Below are 17,903 nucleotides of genomic sequence, written 5' to 3'. Positions count from 1 at the left end.
ACTGGCTCAAAGGTAGAAGACAGAGGGTGGTGGTGGAGGGTTGTTTTTCAGACTGGAGGCCTGTGACCAGTGGAGTGCCACAAGGATCGGTGCTGGGTCCTCTACTTTTTGTCATTTACATAAATTATTTGGATGCGAGCATACGAGACTTGGTTAGTAAGTTTGCAGATGACACCAAAATTGGAAGTGGAGTGGACAGCGAAGAGGGTTACTTTAGATTACAACAGGATCTATGACTGGGATAAATGAATTCCATTTGTACTTTTTGCCATTAGAAATGTGTCAAATGATTCAACCAAATTCTGTCAATTTGAATTTGTTTTTGGACATGAAGTGAGGACTGCCAAAATTGATTAAGGAGAAATTGATAAATCAGAATTCAGAGACCAGGGTCCCAGGTTCGATTCCAGCCTCGGGTGACTGTCTGCATGGAGTTTGCGCATTTTCCCGGTGTCTGCGTGGGTTTCCTCCGGGTGCTCCGGTTTCCTCCCACAGTCCAAAGATGTGCAAGTCAGGTGAATTGACCATGCTAAATTGCCCATAGAGTTAGGTGAAGAGGTAAATGTAGGGGAATGGTTCTGCGTGGGTTACTCTTCGGAGGTTCGGTGTGGACTGGTGAGGCCGAAGGGCCTGTTTCCACGCTGTAGCGAATCTAATCTAATCTAATCTAAACTTGACCAGATGGGCCAATGGGCTGAGAAGTGGCAGATGGAGTTTAATTCAGATAAATGTGAGGTGCTGCATTTTGGGAAAGCAAATCTTAGTAGGACTTATACACTTAATGGTAAGGTCCTAGGGAGTGTTGCTGAACAAAGAGACCTTGGAGTGCAGGTTCATAGCTCCTTGAAAGTGGAGTCGCAGGTAGATAGGATAGTGAAGAAGACGTTTGGTTTGCTTTCCTTTATTGATCAGAGTATTGAGTACAGGAGTTGGGGGGGTCATGTTGTGGCTGTACGGGACATTGGTTAGGCCACTGTTGGAATATTGCGTGCAATTCTCGTCTCCTTCCTATTGGAAAGATGTTGTGTAACTTGAAAGAGTTCAGAAAAGATTTCCAAGGATGTTGCCAGGGTTGGAGGATCTGAGCTACAGGGACAGGCTGAACAGGCTGGGGCTGTTTTCCCTGGAGCGTTGGAGGCTGAGAAGTGACCTTATAGAGACTACAAAAGCTGATCTGTTAGATTTCAATGCTTTGAGAAAACTGCTCAGAACACTGGGAAATCTCCGGTCATGCGGGAGGTGCCATTCTGAAGCAGTAATCGTACTTGCTGATTGATGTGTTTGAACTGCTTTCTATCTCCAGCCACAACCCAGTCCCACAGTGAGAGCAAAAAAAATGAAAGAACTGTGGATGTGAAATCAGAAACAAAAACAGAAGTTGCTGGAAAAACTCAGCAGGTCTGGCAGTATCTGTGGAGAGAAATCAGAGTTAACACTTTGGGTCTACTGACCCTCAGAACATGAGAGCTGCTGCTGAAATGTACTCATCTCTTAGGATCCTGTCAAAGCTGCAGGAATTCTTGGTTTTCTTCATATTAAAGCTGCCCTTTGGCTGGTATGGATGGTGGAATTGTGAAAATGTTTTTATTTCCTTATTCTAACCCTTCCCATGGAGGAGGTGGGAGGAAAGGAACTCAGCTACAACCTTTACTGTGATGTTTTAAAACACCAAATATAAAGATTGATGAAAAAGATGTATTAATTAATTATGCGGAAATAATTATTAAAATGTGACACTGTCTGTCTATTGCTTAACAGGCATGAAGAAAAAGAATGATAGGATCTACTTAAAATATCATAATCATCCAGAACTGAGTAGTAACTTGCATTCCAATAATGACAGAGTATATTTAAGATTCCATTAATGACTAACAAAACGGATGTTCAATGCAAACTTTATAATGTTACAGCAGTGAACGAGACTTTCAAACCTTTGATGTATTTTTGAAGACGCTATCCAGTTAGCGCCATTTCCTGCTCATATGCCATACCCCTATAATTATGTTCCCTCTTAGGTATCAATTCCCTTCTGAAAGGTATTATTGAATCTACTTACACTACTTTTTCAGGAACAAGTGCAGTTCTTAACAACTTGCTGTATCAACATATATTTCTTGTGTCACTTCTAGTTCTTTTACCAATTATGTTAACTTTCTAATGGAAAGTCAGATCCAAAAGAATAGCTCTGTCTAAAGATGCTGCCAAGACCTGTTGAGAGTTTCCAGCAGTCTGTTTTTAATATACTTTAAATTTGTGTCCTGTCATGACAACATTTAAGATGCATTTTATTGGGTATATGAATAGGAAGGGTTTGGAGGGATATGGGATAGGTGCTGGCAAGTGGGACTAGATTGGTTGGGATATCTGGTCAGCATGGACAGGTTGGACCGAAGGGTCTGTTTCCATGCTGTACATCTCTATGACTCTATGACTGACTCACTTGTCTTTGGGAATAGCCTCCCCTTATTTACTTGACGAAAACCATTCAGGATTTGAACAAAAGTTTGAACTTAAATCTCCCCTTAATCTTTTCTAGACTTTTCATGTCACTGACGCCATTCTACAAAATCTCCTCTGTAAATTTTAAAGGACAATCCAGTTGAATACATTTTTGTTGAAGAGAAAGAGAGATTCAGATCTTTAAGATCCCAATAAATGTAGTTACGTACAATGGGAATAAATGTCAGTTTGAATACAAAATTAAAGAGCTGAAGAAAACATAGGTGAGCAAAGTCTGGTTGAAGATTTGTAGCTCGGGTGTCCGTTGTTGTGGTTCTGTTCGCCGAGCTGCAAGTTTTTGCTGCAAAAGTTTCGTTCCCTGGCTAGGGAACATCATCAGTGCTATTGGAGCCTCCTGTGAAGCGCTGCTTTGATGTTTCTTCCAGTATTTATAGTGGTTTGTTCTTGCCGCTTCCGGGTGTCAGTTTCAGCTGTAGTAGTTTGTATGTGGGGTCCAGGTCGATGTGTCTGTTGATGGATGTTCTTGCCGTTTCCGGGTGTCAGTTTCAGCTGTAGTGGTTTGTATATGGGGTCCAGGTCTATGTGTCTGTTAATGGAGTTTGTGGATGAATGCCATGCCTCTAAGAATTCCCTGGCTGTTCTCTGTCTGGCATCCATGAACATCAGCTAGCCACAAAACGACACGACCAGCTATCCCTAGTAGCCATACACTCAGGCAACCAGGAACATGAATTTGACTGGGAAAACACTACCATCATAGGACAAGCCAGACAGAGAACAGCCAGGGAATTCTTAGAGGCATGGCATTCATCCACAAACTCCATTAACAGACACACAGACCTGGACCCCATATACAAACCACTACAGCTGAAACTGACACCCGGAAACGGCAAGAACATCCATCAACAGACACATCGACCTGGACCCCACATACAAACTACTACAGCTGAAACTGACACCCGGAAGCGGCAAGAACAAACCACTATAAATACCGGAAGAAACATCAAAGCAGCGCTTCACAGGAGGCTCCAATAGCACTGATGATGTTCCCTAGCCAGGGAACGAAACGTTTGCAGCAAAAACTTGCAGCTCGGCGAACAGAACCACAACATAGGTGAGCAAATTTAAATGTGGGGGAGGTTGATAGTGTTTTGGCTCAGATTTTGCAAAAGCAATGCCTCAAGGACTACAGTACATTTCAAACCTTCATAAACTTCTGGACCAACAGTAAATGTCTTTAATTAATTAATAAAAAAAATATGGATTGAGATAAAACAGTAAGATAGAGTGTGAATTACATTAGACATAGAATCAGATACAGAATGAAATCAAGAGAGCTGCAGAAGAATTTGATTAACAGAGCAAAACCTAGGTCCAGTTTATTTTAATGTGAAATATTTTAAAAATAACTCTGAAAGCAATTCAGAGTGAGAGTCCACGCTTATAATTATTTGCTTTCTGGCCAAAAAGGATTGATTGGCATTCAAAATCAATTATAAAATGTTAGAAAGGCTGTACTGTCAATCTCCGATTTCATTATTTGTGGAAAGTTTTTAATGGCCCATTAACGTGCTAATGCAGTGCAACAACTTAATGAAAATCCCAGGAGGTTCCAGGATGAGAAACTATTTTCACAAAGCAAAAGGTGAAGTGGCATCATTTAGGCAGACATCATGGAGAATTCTTTCTTCAACATTATTTGTTGACTGAATTGCACATTAGTGTAAAAAGTGAGGATGCTGGAGATCAGAGCTGAAAATGTGTTGCTGGTTAAAGCACAGCAGGTCAGGCAGCATCCAAGGAACAGGAAATTCGACGTTTCGGACCAGAGCCCTTAATCAGGAATTCCTGATGAAGGGCTCTGGCCCGAAACGTCGAATTTCCTGTTCCTTGGATGTTACCTAACCTGCTGTGCTTTAACCAGCAACACATTTTCAGCTCTGAATTGCACATTACCATTAGGTACCTACAAACATTGCGGTTTGGAGCGTCAGGATCATGCATTTAAATATTTACAGCATTTTATTTTTGGTGTCTTACTTCGAATGCTCAAGTTGTCTGACATTTTCACAAACTCAAAGGCCCATTAGTGATTAGGTTCACCAGCACACTATCCCCTAAATCAAAACAATTGGACATTTTGCCATATATTTAACACAACTGGTTAAATTCCATATCATGGGACTGTGGGTTCACCCACAAACATTGCCATTTCTTTTCTCTACTTTATAATTTAATTCCAAAATTGCAATGCTGGATTTTTTACTTCTCTATTTTTCTAAGAACTGTAACTGAAGAAGCTGTAACAAGGAACCTTTGTACATCAGATGGTGCCGTAAGCAGCAACTGGTACACTTTTCACTGTACTCATTTAAGTACATGTGACAGAAACAAATTCTAATTGTGAAGTGGAGGAGTTGAATGTTGTTTGGAACAGAGTTGTTCCGCATGTTATCTATTCACTTGTCTTCTAACAAGGGGTGGCATGGTGGCCTAGTGGTTAGCACTGTTGTCTCACAGCACCAGGGACCAGGGTTTGATTCCTGTCTCGGGCGGGTGATTGTCTGTGTGGAGTTTGCACATTCTCTCCATGTCTGTGCGGGTTTCCTCCCACAGTCCAAAGATGTGCAGGTTAGGTGAATTAGTCATGCTAAATTGCCCATAGTGTTAGGTGCATTAGTCAGAGGGAAATGGGTCTGGGTGGGTCACTCTTTGGAGGGTCGGTATGGACTTGGGCTGAAGGGCCTGTTTCCACACTGTAGGGAATCTAATCTAACATTTTAATTCATCAATCCATGTCATTGATGTCCAGGCAATCTTAATGTTGTGAAGATAGAACAGCACAGTTATATTTTACTCCACACTTGGCATGACAGTTGTTGAAGTAATTAATAATGTAATAGCGATCATAAGCACTGCTATTATTTTGCAAAATTTAGTAACATTTAATTGCAACCTTGTTGTTTATCCACAGATACCATTCTGAGAACAGAAATATGGCATTTGGGGAATTTAAGTTTGGCCCTTTATTTGTGAGGTTATGCTATGAGCTAGGTTTAGAAGAAACTGCAGAAGAGATGGTGAAAGACCAGGTAATTTTTTTTATTAATTCATGGGGATGGGTGTCGCTGGCTATCCATCCCTAGTTGCCTTTGAGGAGGTGGTGGTGAGCTGCATTCTTGAACTGCTGCAGTCTATGTGCAGTAGGTAAATCCACAATGCCCTTTAGGGAGGGAATTCCACCATTTTGACCCAGCAACTTTGAATGAACAGCAAATCAAGATAGCGAAGTGTTTGGAAGGGAATTTGAAGGTGGTGGTGTTTCCATGTATCTGCTGCCCTTGTTCTTCTAGATGGAAATGGTCATGGGTTTAGAAGTTGCTGTCTATTGACTCATAATTGATATTAATAGATCCTTATTTGATCTGGATATCGGCAGAAATGGAGAAAAGTGAGTATATGGAATTGAGATAGAACTTTCACACAGGACTTCAGAGTGATTTTCAGAGCATATTGACTGACACAATGCTTCCGTATGATAATGATATTAAAAGGTAAACCTTACTTATAAAGTTAAGTATAATACACATATAATTTAATATTGAGATATGAGCAATTGATTATTTTCTTGAAAGTTTGAGTTGGTATATTCCAGTTGTGAAGAAGTATTCAAACACTGGAGAGTTAGCCCGAGTGTTCCAGCTAATGTTTGTGCCTCAATTACCATTCAGAAAAGCATGGATAATTATCACATTGAATATTAAATGTTCAATTTAGTCAGGTGTTAAATCATTAAAAATATTGGTGAAACACAGATGAGAGTTTGATGCCGACTAAAACACAAAGATGGAAGGAGGATTATTTGAAGGCCTGGATTAGAGCTAAAGCAATCTTGATCCGGCTTTGCACCCACTGTACTTTAAACTGTCATGGTAATGAAATGAAAGTGTCATCCTTACTCCCCTTTATTCATTGCTTGCCTGTATAACACTTGCCTGTGTAACACTTGCCTGTATAATATTTGCTGGTATAATACACTTTGATAGTGTAGTAATTGTGCAACTGGACCAATGCTGAACCAATCCAGAAACATGAATTCAAATTCCAACCAACGGTTGAGAATTTAAATTCAGTTTGTAACAATAAAAAGTCCAGAAAGTGAAATGGAAATGATCGTAAAACATTTTTTGATGTCTCGTAAATACCCAATGAGGTCACTCGTATCATTTAGGGACAGAAACCTGCCATTCTTCCCCAATCTGGCCAATGAATTCTATCAAACTGTTACATTGAACAATTCAGTTCAAGTTAAAGGCCCAGTACCATCTTCACAGGGCAACTTTAGGTGGGGAATCAGTGCCAGTTTGCTTTCTTATGTGACACTCTTAACTGATTAATAACGCAAACTATTTGTAACTTCACCACTAATGACAAAACGTCTATGACTACTTATCTTGTGTCCACTCCAGGCACAACTTACAATGTAGTGTTTGATGTACTTTACTTGTAAAGTGGCACTTCAGTAATTTTTTTTTCTGTGAAGCATTTTGAATTTTGAGTGCTGTTATAAGCTACCATATAAATGCAAGTGTTTTTCCCTCTTGTACAACGAGCATCATTCCTATTGCTTTTCATCAATTTTCCCAAAGTGGAGCTAGATATTCATGATCAGATCATTCATTGTTTGAAGAGCATTAAGTTATTGGATGGGGGAGGGAAGTGACTTGACTTCATCAAGTAACTTTAAAATGGTAAAATATTCCAAGGAGCTTTATATGGGTCTCTGGGGTGTTTGCAGTGCCTGTCCCTTAAATGTAGATCTCACATCACTAATGGCATCAATAATGTCAACCTTTCAGGTTCACTGTGGCTGGCATCCAGAAAGACTTGCTAAAAATCATTCCCTCCTACATGATGATATTGCTGCATTTGGCAGATTTCTCCTGGGCTTGCTGCCTGCTGTGTCAGACTTTTTCTTCAGTAATCTGCAGTGAAAATGCTCAGTGACATCAAGCCCAAAAGCAACTTAGTTTATTCTGTTTAACCATCATTTGATTTGTTGAAAACAAAAGCAACTCAGTGCAATTTTTAAGTAACTTCAATTGTTGATCAAGCATTTAATGCCAATGATTAGTATTCAGTTCAGAGCAAGTCACACTTCTCAGTTAACATAACTGTATTTATCTTTCAATACACATTTACAGTTAGTCCTCCAAAGATTTAGGGCAGCATAGTGGCTCTTTGGTTAGCACTGCTGCCTCACAGCACAAGGGACGCTAGTTCTATTCTAGCCTCAGGCGACTGTCTGTGTGAAATTTGTACTTCCTCTCCGTGTCTGGGTGGGTTTCCCCTAGGTGCTCCGGTTTCCTCCCACAGTCCAAAGATGGATCTATCTGTAGTCTAGGTGGATTAGCCAGGGGAAATGCAGAGTTACCGGAGTAAGGTATGGGAGATGGATCTGGATGGGATTCTCTTCAGAGGGTCAGTGTGGACTTGATGGGCTAAATAGCCTGCTTCCTCACTGTAGGGAATTTTATGATCTTCTATGATGACTGTGCACCTGTTAATTCTGTATTGTTAATCCATGTCATTCCTGAATCATAGGCTGATTTTCTTGTCAACTAGTTACATTTTTGCCTTTTTTTTTAAAACTGTAACAGTATTTTCATCTCCCCCATGGGAAGAGAAAGGAGACCAGTCCCAAGTCTACCCCATTTCAAACAAGGATCAAACCTTGTGCTGTTCGTTCCAATCTGATCTACATCAGTCATCCAGCCAAGGAGACCACATTGCTGTGTGTGGTAACAAGGAATTTTATATGGATATTGTGACGTGGAGCTGTAGTTATTGATGTTAAAGGCGTTTCTTCCCATCACATGACTCATCAAGAGTATGTCCCTCCCTTCCCACCTGCTGTTGTGTGTGATGGAAGGATTTACAAGTTAATATTTAACCTATTTTGTCACATTGTGAAAACAGCTTCCTTAGTAATCGAGTCCTAGAATGGGACTTGAGCCTGGAGCTTCTGACTCAGAGGCAGGGACATTACCCATTGCACTGCAAGAATTCCACTAATATCTATGGACTGTGGTTAAAAAGAAGCCACTAACATTTGAAGTTTGAATTGTGTAACCCATGACCTGAGAACTTTCCTTGAGATGTTGTTTGAACATAGATGATTCAGAGTGGAGGACCAAGTGTCCTGTGTCAAAGTTCACGGATGGCACTAAGATGAGTGGTAGAGCAAAGTGTGCTGGGCAAATGAAAGCCTGTAGAGGAATATAGATAGGTTAAGTGAGTGGCCAAAGGGTCTGACAGATGGAGTGTAATGTTAGTAAATGTGAGGTAATCTATTTTGGTAGGAATAACAGCAAAATGGTCCATTATCTAAGCGGTGAAAATTTGCAGCTTGGTGCTGCGTAGAGCGACCTAGGTGTCCATGCGTGTGAATCACAAAAAGTTAGTTTGCATGCCCAACAAGTAATTAAGAAGACAATTGGAATATTGTCCTTCATATCTAGAGGAATGAAGTTTGACAACATGAAGCTTATGCTGTGTGCAGTTTTGGTTCTGATTAGTTGAGAAAGGATGTCCTGGCAATGGAGGGGATGCAGAGGAGTTTCACAAGGTTGTTTCCAGAGTTGAGGGGGTTGGTTTATGAAGAGAGATTGAATAGACTGGGACTATACTCGTTGGAGTTTAGAAGAATGAGATGGGATCTTACAGAAATGTATAAAATCATGAAGGGAATAGATAAGATAAAAACGGGAGGTTGTTTCTACTGACAGGTGAAACTAGAATTAGGGGGCATAGCTTCAAAATAAAGCGGAGCAGATTTAGGTCTGAGCTGAGAAGGAATTTTGTCACCCAAAGGATTGTGAATCTGTGGAAGTAGTTGAGGCTTCTTTGTTGAATATTTTTAAGGCAAAGATAGATTTTTGAACACTAAAGGAATTAAGAGTTATGGTGAGCAGGCAGGTAAGTAGAACAGAATCCACAAAAAAGATCAGCCATGACCTTTTTGAATGGGGGAGCAGGCTTAACAGGCCAGATGGCCTACTCTTGCTCCTGTTTCTTATGTTCTTATGAGCTGTGGTGAATTCCCAGATGTTCTTTGAGTTGTGTGATATAAGTGATGGACTGATATTTTTACAGAATGTTGACATTAATATCAATGCGTGTTAATTGATTTTGTTTTTAGGATGGAGACAAATAAAAACACAGTAAATCATTTTCTGATAACTTCCCAGTAAATTTGAGACATAGTGGACATTCAAGATCCCAAACTTGGAATATATGGAACAGTATAAGGCAATTTGGCTGTCTATATGCTTACTGCATCCAGTGAATTGTAAGCAAAATATTATAAGTTGATTCTAAATCTTCAAGCCTAAATCACCTTGAATTCCTGAAATGGCAGGATTGACATATGAAGAAAGGCTTGATCAATTAAGATTCACTGGAGTTTAGAAGAATGAGAAGGATCCCATAGAAATCACAAAATTCTAATAGGACTCGACAGGGTAAATGCAGCTTGCTGCTGTGCAGGGGGTTTTAGGTGTGATTCTGATGACCAGAACCGGAGGAGGCCATTTAAGACTGAGATGAGAATTTTCTTTCACCAGAGATCGGTGAACTTGTGGAACACCTGAGACGGAAAGTGGGTTGAGGTCAAAGCTTTGGAAGTGTTAAAGAAGACATTATATATAGGAGCAAATAATTGCAGATGCTGGAACCTGTATGAAAACAAGATATGCTGGAGATCGCAGCGGGTCAGAGGCATTATATGTAGTTCTTGTGATTAAAGGGGTCAAACGGTCTGGGGGTTTTAAAAAAAAAGAGTGATGATCAGTAATAATCATATTAAATAGTGGAGTAGGTTTGAAGGGACGAATAACTTATGCCTGTTTCCTGTGTTTCTATGATTCCAGTTTCTATTCCTCATAATATCCTAAATAGCAGCAGAATGTTCTTGAATCTTACATATTTCCCACTAGGTGGCAGTTTAACCTGGAATTAAAGCATAACCTTTAGTTTAATTCCATAGTTTCCACTTCATTTGTACTGCACACACACACACACACACACAGTCATGTGCACAAAGTCTCTCTCTTTTATAATTAGAAATCTGAATTGTAGGACAGATGGCTTTGCATGCACTAGTACGATTACATTGATCCAGTGGTCGAATTTTACTTGATGCAGTGCTTCATAACCTTTTTAATGTAGTAGGGCTATTTTTAAAGCAGATCCTAATGTAGTAGTCTGTGTGTGGTCTCCCTAGCGTATGACGTTAGAATAATAAATGGCAGGCTATTAATGCTATCAGCCAGTGCATCAATCGAACAGTTCTGTTAACATCATTAAATGTGATAGCAACTGTTAAAGATCTTTAAGGTGCTTAATGTAAATATGGCTTTTTTTAAAAAATGATCTTGTGACAAACTGGATCAACAAGACAAAGACAGGTAGGTATGGATGATGATTTTGTGGAAAGTAATGCAACACCACAGTTGAGTTTGAGTCAAGACAAAGGGCAGATTGATACTGCAGTCTCCATCAATCTTTGCAGATAGCCACTGGACTCATTCAGTGCTAGGGGAAATGCTGTAAGTAGTTCTGCACCTCTAGAGGGATGGAAAAATCCATTCCTTATCTCTACGGTGACAATAAAACATCTGTGTGCTGAGTTGATCAGGAAATGATCCACTGGGACACCAAAAGTAAACCATCTTTAGCTGAGCAATCTATTAAAAGCAAATTACATTTTGATGCAGGATTCTGCAGTGATATAAAGAAAGAAAATAATTTTGAAATAAGATTCAAAAGATATTATTAAAAACTGACAAGCAATAAATACTGGACTGACCCAATGGGTTAATCCGCTTTCTTGGCAACCTGGCTCCAAGGACAATGGTTGTGGTTGTTGGAGGTCAATCAGGTCACTCCCTGGATGTTACCATAGGAATTCCTCAGGGTAGTGTCCTAGATCCCAGCCATCTCCAGCTGCTTCATCAATAACCTTCCTTCTCAGCATGAGGAGAGAAATGTGAATGTTCGCTGATGATTACTCAGTGCTCAGTACTATTCATGACTTCGCAGATGCTGAAGTGGCGCATGCAGCAAAACCCAGAAACTTTCAGGCTGGGGCAAAACGGAGGAAAGCGTGGCAGAGTTACAAATGCCAGGCAATGACCATCTCTAAGGGAGAAGTTAATCGCTCATTGAGATTCAGTCACATTGAAATCCCAGTATTGACATCATGGACTTTGCCACCTAGAAAAGCGAGTCAAAGGCTGGGAATTCCTCAGTCAATAACTGACCACCTGACTTCACAAAACATGTCCATCATCCCCCAGTTAGACATGTGATAGAATATACTCCACTTGCTTGTATGAAGACAGCTGTAACAACACTTGAAGCTCAGGGTATAGCAGCCCATTTGAAACAGCCATCACCTAAATCTTCACTGACGAAAGCAACGGTGCACAATGATAGCAGTGTGTACCCTCTACAAGATGAAATATGCAGCGAGGTTTCTTTGACAACACCTTCCAAATCTATGATTTCTATCAGCTTAGAAGACCAAGAGTAATAGACGTGGATGTTGCAACTTGCAACATATGTTTGTATGTAATATGTGCTTTCCTACAGTCTGAGCCTTTGTCCCAATTGAGTAACTTCAGAAGCAGACATTTAGTGAATTTTAAAATTAAAGATGATTTATCTCAGACTTATCCCAGATGTTTAAAATGCAACGTCTTACTCATTCCACTGACAAACACAGACTAGATGTAGCTGAACAGAATACAAAACATTGCAAGTTATTATCTGCCACTTTTATGGGAACCTTGTAGTTTCTTGGATGAGTTGATGTTTTAGTTGAAGTGAAGGTTGTATAAACAGTAAACTATGAACTACAAGGGCAGTATGGTGGCTCAGTGATTAACACTGCTGCCTCACAGCGCCAGGGTCCCAGGTTCAATTCCAACCTCTGGCAACTGTGTGCGTGGAGTTTGCACATTCTCCCTGTGTCTGCGTGGGTTTTTTCTGGGTGCTCTGGTTTCCTTCCACAGACCAAAGATGTGCAGGCAAGGTGAATTGGCCATGCTAAATTGCACAAAGTGTTAGATGCATTAGTCAGAGGGAAATGGGTCTGGGTGGGTTACTCTTTGGAGGGTTGGTGTGGACTGGTTGGGCTGAATGGCCTGTTTCTACACTAGGCAATCTAATCTACTACTTGAATTCGAATTTCCATGGGTGTAGTTCTCTGGTGAATTCGAAGTTGAAACAGGTTTAGAAAAGTTGTTCTTCCACTTTTGAAGTATTGTTTGTTTATTATTTTTACTGCTTGGATGATGTAAAGCAGTTTGGTGGCTTTCAGTGATATTGTTGGCAAGTCAGCTTCTTTTCAAAGTGAAAAATGTTTGTTTAATTAATGTGACCTGTTAAAAGTTTCAAGTCATTTTCCAAATGAGGCGAGTGACTAGGTCAGTAATAAATCTGTATTCAGGATTTCACAATTTGAGAAGTTGAGATAGTTAGTGTCTTTGTTACAAAAGACCCATTCAACAGTAAATGCCCTTTTGAATCAGTTTCTGGAAAAGTTATTAAGCCAAGATCAGTCTGGAATGCCCTGTTCTGTTCCCACTTGACCAAGTCAGAAGTCCCACAACACCAGGTTATAGTCCAACAGGTTTGTTTGAAATCACACAAGTTTCAGAGCGTAACCCCTTTGTTAGGTTCAGTGCATCCCAGTCCAACACACGGCACCTCCATATGTTGGTTCCCACTTGAGACAAGGGATGGTTCCATGTGCTAAAGGACTTGGGTGACACTGTAAATCAACATACAGATGGCTGGAGAAACTCAACAGGCCTGCCCGCGGTGATAAAAATTAAACATTTCAAGTCCAAAGAAGATACTTCAGAACTCAGGTGTTACTAGGGCATCCATCTTTTTTACAACCTTTTGTGGTACGTTCAAAAACATCAAACTTAGTTTTAAGCTGTAAATAAACTGGACATGACAATGCTGGCTTGGAACTATATTGCTATTCCTTCACTGTGCTTGGGTCAAAATCCTGGAACTTTCTAACAGTCCAGTGTGTGGACTGGAACAGGTCAAGCAGATGATTCACCATTACATTCTGCAGGGTTGTTAGAAATGGATAATAAATGTTGGCTTTTGTCAGTGACGTTTGTATAAGTGAATTCTAAAAGATCAACCAAATTAGAGAGATCTCTTGTCTAAGTGCAAACAAGTTTGATAATGAGCAATTTTTGGAACTCTATCTCTAGACAATCAAACTAAACACTCTTCTATGGAGTGTTCCCTGGGGAAAAGTTCGAGCGTACTCATTGCCACAGAAACTCACATCTACTTGCATAATTCTTTTTCTCTTTCACAACACAAAATTGCCTCTAATGCAGTTTGGATTGACTAATCTGTTTTATCAAATCCTTTCTGTAAGTAATTTATTCAAACATGGTGCTAATTTATGAATTAAACGGACAGACTTCTTGTGAGGTGGGAATATTGTTACACCAAATGCTAAGTGTGCACATGAGCTTTCCTACACTCTCTGCCTCCATAATATCACTGCACATTTTGAGAACTGAACCCATACTATGTGTGTCGGTGGGAGGGGGGTTTTATTCCTCAAGTAACCAATAAATTTCACTCCTCTTTGGCCGTAGAATCTGAAGGGCTTCTTCTCCGATTCAACATCGTTCAACATTGTGATGGATATGCTGTTTATGAAGCAAAGATATGAACGTAAGTGAACGTTGACAAATCAGAATGTTTTACAATGTATACTGATGAAAGACTTCTGTAGTCAAGCTTTGCTGTTTATTTCTTCATAGTGCGCTCAAATGGTAAACCAGGAAACTGCAAGCCTATGTCCAAATAAATGGGTAAAACGTTGGGTAATCTGTGACTAGAATTTTGTTATCAGTACCAGATCCCGGAACCATCCTTGCGTATCTGTAGTCATAATGGTACAGCCATTATTTTGATGCATTGCTTCACTTTACCTTTGATAGAGTTATGATAGAGGACGTTTAACCCATCAAGTCTGCACCAATCTGTTTACACCTATCTAACTTTCCAGAATCCATGTATGTTTTAAAGGTAGTGAGGTTTCCCACCTCTATTCCCCTCCCAGGCAGAATCCCATTTCAGATTCCCACCACCTTGTGGGTAAAGAATATGTTTCCTCTGATGACCTTGAAATGTCATGCTTTCCCCCTTGAAATTCTGACCCACTGTCATTGACCCTTCATCTGAGGGGAACAGCTGCTTCCTATCCATCCTGTTATGGACCAGACCACACACCCTCAAAATATTTTATGAAGGTAGACTAGACCTAAACTTTTTCTTGTTTTGAAGGCAAATGTGAAGTGCCTGTAATGTAACTGGTCAAGCTACTCGAAGTTAAGCAAAAACACAATTTATTTAAACACTGTAGTTAAACCACCCAATCAAAGAGCGATTTAGAATAACGTAAATCTGTTGGGAAACTACACAAATAATAGATACTGTAACTGTTATTAATTATCAGTTCCAATATAGTAACATGCCATAAATACATCACTTAGCAAAAAGGAACCCAGCAACAGAGAGCAAACTCCACTTCTAGCTGTAACCGAAAAAGGGAAAAGATAGCTTCTACCTCTTCAAACCCATAACAGCAACTGCCCAAAACTGAACTAAAAAACAAACCTAGAAACCTTGGTCTGTGAGAGCTGGCCACACCCATCCAGGCTGTCTCTATTGTTCCAACTTTTTTTTTAGAAAGCCCCAAGACCTCTAGTGGTTTTTATAGACTGCTTGGCATCTCTGCTTTGCAACCTGTCATCGCATAAAAGACCAAGACAAAATAATCTATTGGAGCCACACTATCATGACAATTCCCCTTATAATTTAATACACCTCAATGACTTCATTTCATAAAGCATCCAAATAATGAATCACATATTACAGCACATGTCCGGAGCAGGTGAAACTTTGTACCTGGACTTTCTGACACTGAAGTACTGACATTATCACTAGACTTGTTAGCTGGCTGTATAAAAAAGGTTATTTGAATGAATGAATGATTAATTAATAGAACCTGAATTGAGTGGCCTACACCACTGCTTTCCCAAACTCTCCTTTGGTCCCAGAAAATGAATTTATGCTGGTCTGTGTCTATCAGATAAGGGTCTGCCCCACTACATGAAGAAAAATCTGCTAAATGTCTCAGGAATACAGACAACTGCTTCAATTTATTTGTTTGTGGAAAAGAATGAATAAACCCAAAAACATTGGAAATCAAGTATTAAGTAAGGGAAATTTTGTATTAATGAGATGCCTTAAGTTCTTGGGAGGAATCCTGATGAAGAGCTCTTGCTCAAAACTTCCAACTCTCCTGCTTCTGGGATGCTGCCTGACTGGCTGTGCTTTTCCAGCACCACACTTTTCAACTCTGATCTCCAGCATCTGCCGTCCTCACTTTCTCCTAGGTTTGGGATGGCCAGTTTTCTTTTGATGTCGAATTGCTGCTGTGTAGACAAACGTTAAATCAATATTGCCCACACACAATAAATCAGTTGAATATATCCAAAGAACCTAGTTGGTAGTGTTGATTGAGAAATTTAGGAGATATTCCTTCAGCTAGTGGAACAAGATCTCACTGCCAAACATAAACCAGTATCTGCAAGACTCTAGGACCACAGGAAGATTTGGAAAAGCCAAAAGAAGTAGGTCACACAATTCACGTTCCAGTAATTATTCATGTATTCATTCATTCAAATAACCTCCTGTTTTTGTACAATCAGCTAATTGCTGATGAACTACCTTTCATCTGGTAGTTGATTCACAGAGAGTCTAGTGATTATTCAGTACTTCTGTGTCAGAAAGTCCAGGTACAAGGTTCATTTGCTCCAGAAATGTGCTGTTATGTGATTCATTATTTGGATGCTTTATGAGATGAAATCATTGAGAGGTAGAAGATTATTAAGGGAATGGACAGGGTGGATAGGAAGCAGCTGTTCTCCTCAGTTGAAGGGTCAATAAGAAGGGGACAGAATTTTAAGGGGTGGAGCAAGAAATTTAGAGGGCATTTGAGGGAACATTTTCTTCACCCATAGTGTGGTGGGAATGTTTGGGCACCCTGTCGGCAAATCAGAGGGTTAACTCCTGGGCTTGGCCAAAGTGGCCATTTATACAAGTCCAGCAGCAGACTGTGGAGTGGATCATAGTGCCTGAGTGTCTCCCCTTCTTCCATGATTACATCCGTACACTGTGTTCATTGAGTGTGTGTGTGTGTGAGAGAGAGAGAGAGCCTAGAGTATCCACTGGAACATTAGACCAGTGGGCACTGCAGAGGCTGGGTATGCCATTATCCCTGTTAACAGCATTTTGGTTTAATTTGATAAGTTTCTGTTGACCATTTTATTTTGCTTTTGTTACAGTTTTCCGCTAGGAACTGGCTGAGTTGTTGAAATTTTATTTTGAAATAGAAGACTGTTTGGCTAAAGCATTAGGAGAATTCTACCTCCACTTATTCAAAGTGTCCAGGATATTTAGCAACTAAATGAACCAGTGCAGCAGATAAATGGTACCGAGTTTCATGCTTTACCTGAAAGTCATTTAGGAGAAAGTGAGGGCTGGAGATCAGAGTCGAGAGTGTGGTGCTGGAAAAGCACAGCGGGTCAGGCAGCATCCGAGAAGCGGGAGAATCAATATTTCGGACATAAGCCCTTCATCAGGAATGAGGCTTGTGGGCCAGGGGGGCTGAGAGATGGCCTTTTCCAGCACCACACACTCTACTCTGAAAGACATTTAATAAAACACTCCAACACTCTATCATTATTATACTGAACTGCTTAACTAGATTAAACCCGCAAAAAAAACTTTGATTGCACGCATGAACAGATACAAAGAGAATCCAGAACGCTGCTCAGTATTTGACATTTCAGAGATTAGGGACTGTTGAATGCTGCAGGGTAATTAATGGTATAATCTATAATGACAATGAGAAGTTCAAATTGAAGTGCTAGTTAATGTTTATGTCATGCCTATGCTAATTCAGTAATATCTGTCATTGCATTTTGATCTGATTCTACAATTATTCAGTGTTGACAATATTTATTTGGTTAGGTGCTCTGGGAGTCCTTCTGGAAATGAAAAATCAAGGCATTAAATTTAGTAAAGATACTTATACACTAGCATTTGCAATCTGCTACAAAATGGTAAGTAATTCTTAAACCTGTCAATCTTTTCTTGCTTTAATTCTGTTTCAAAGTTCTCTACTTATGTGAGAACAGATTTATGCCTAGGTCCATGCCAACTGGAGCTTCAGGTGTAATGAAAACCGTCCTCTGAAAGCATCTGAATACAGAGAGCTTAGTTAATAAACATGCAACCCATGCTGAGTTTATATAAAATCAAATCCA

At 40.0% G+C, this 17,903-nt stretch overlaps 1 protein-coding gene across 1 annotated transcript in view; it reads left to right on the top strand.

Moving 5' to 3' along the window:
- The window catches only part of ptcd2 (pentatricopeptide repeat domain 2), a 34,840-nt gene that overhangs the window by 4,993 nt on the left and 11,944 nt on the right, over window positions 1-17,903 (top strand). The window contains exons 4-6 of the mRNA XM_060843834.1: window positions 5,435-5,552; window positions 14,160-14,238; window positions 17,608-17,699. Of these exons, the coding sequence (XP_060699817.1) occupies window positions 5,435-5,552; window positions 14,160-14,238; window positions 17,608-17,699 (289 nt within the window). The remainder of the gene's footprint in view (window positions 1-5,434; window positions 5,553-14,159; window positions 14,239-17,607; window positions 17,700-17,903) is intronic.

The sequence above is a fragment of the Hemiscyllium ocellatum genome, chromosome 2 (assembly GCF_020745735.1).
Source record: "Hemiscyllium ocellatum isolate sHemOce1 chromosome 2, sHemOce1.pat.X.cur, whole genome shotgun sequence".
In the NCBI taxonomy this organism is placed as follows: Eukaryota; Metazoa; Chordata; class Chondrichthyes; order Orectolobiformes; family Hemiscylliidae; genus Hemiscyllium; species Hemiscyllium ocellatum.
This window is presented reverse-complemented; position numbering and strand designations above follow the sequence as displayed.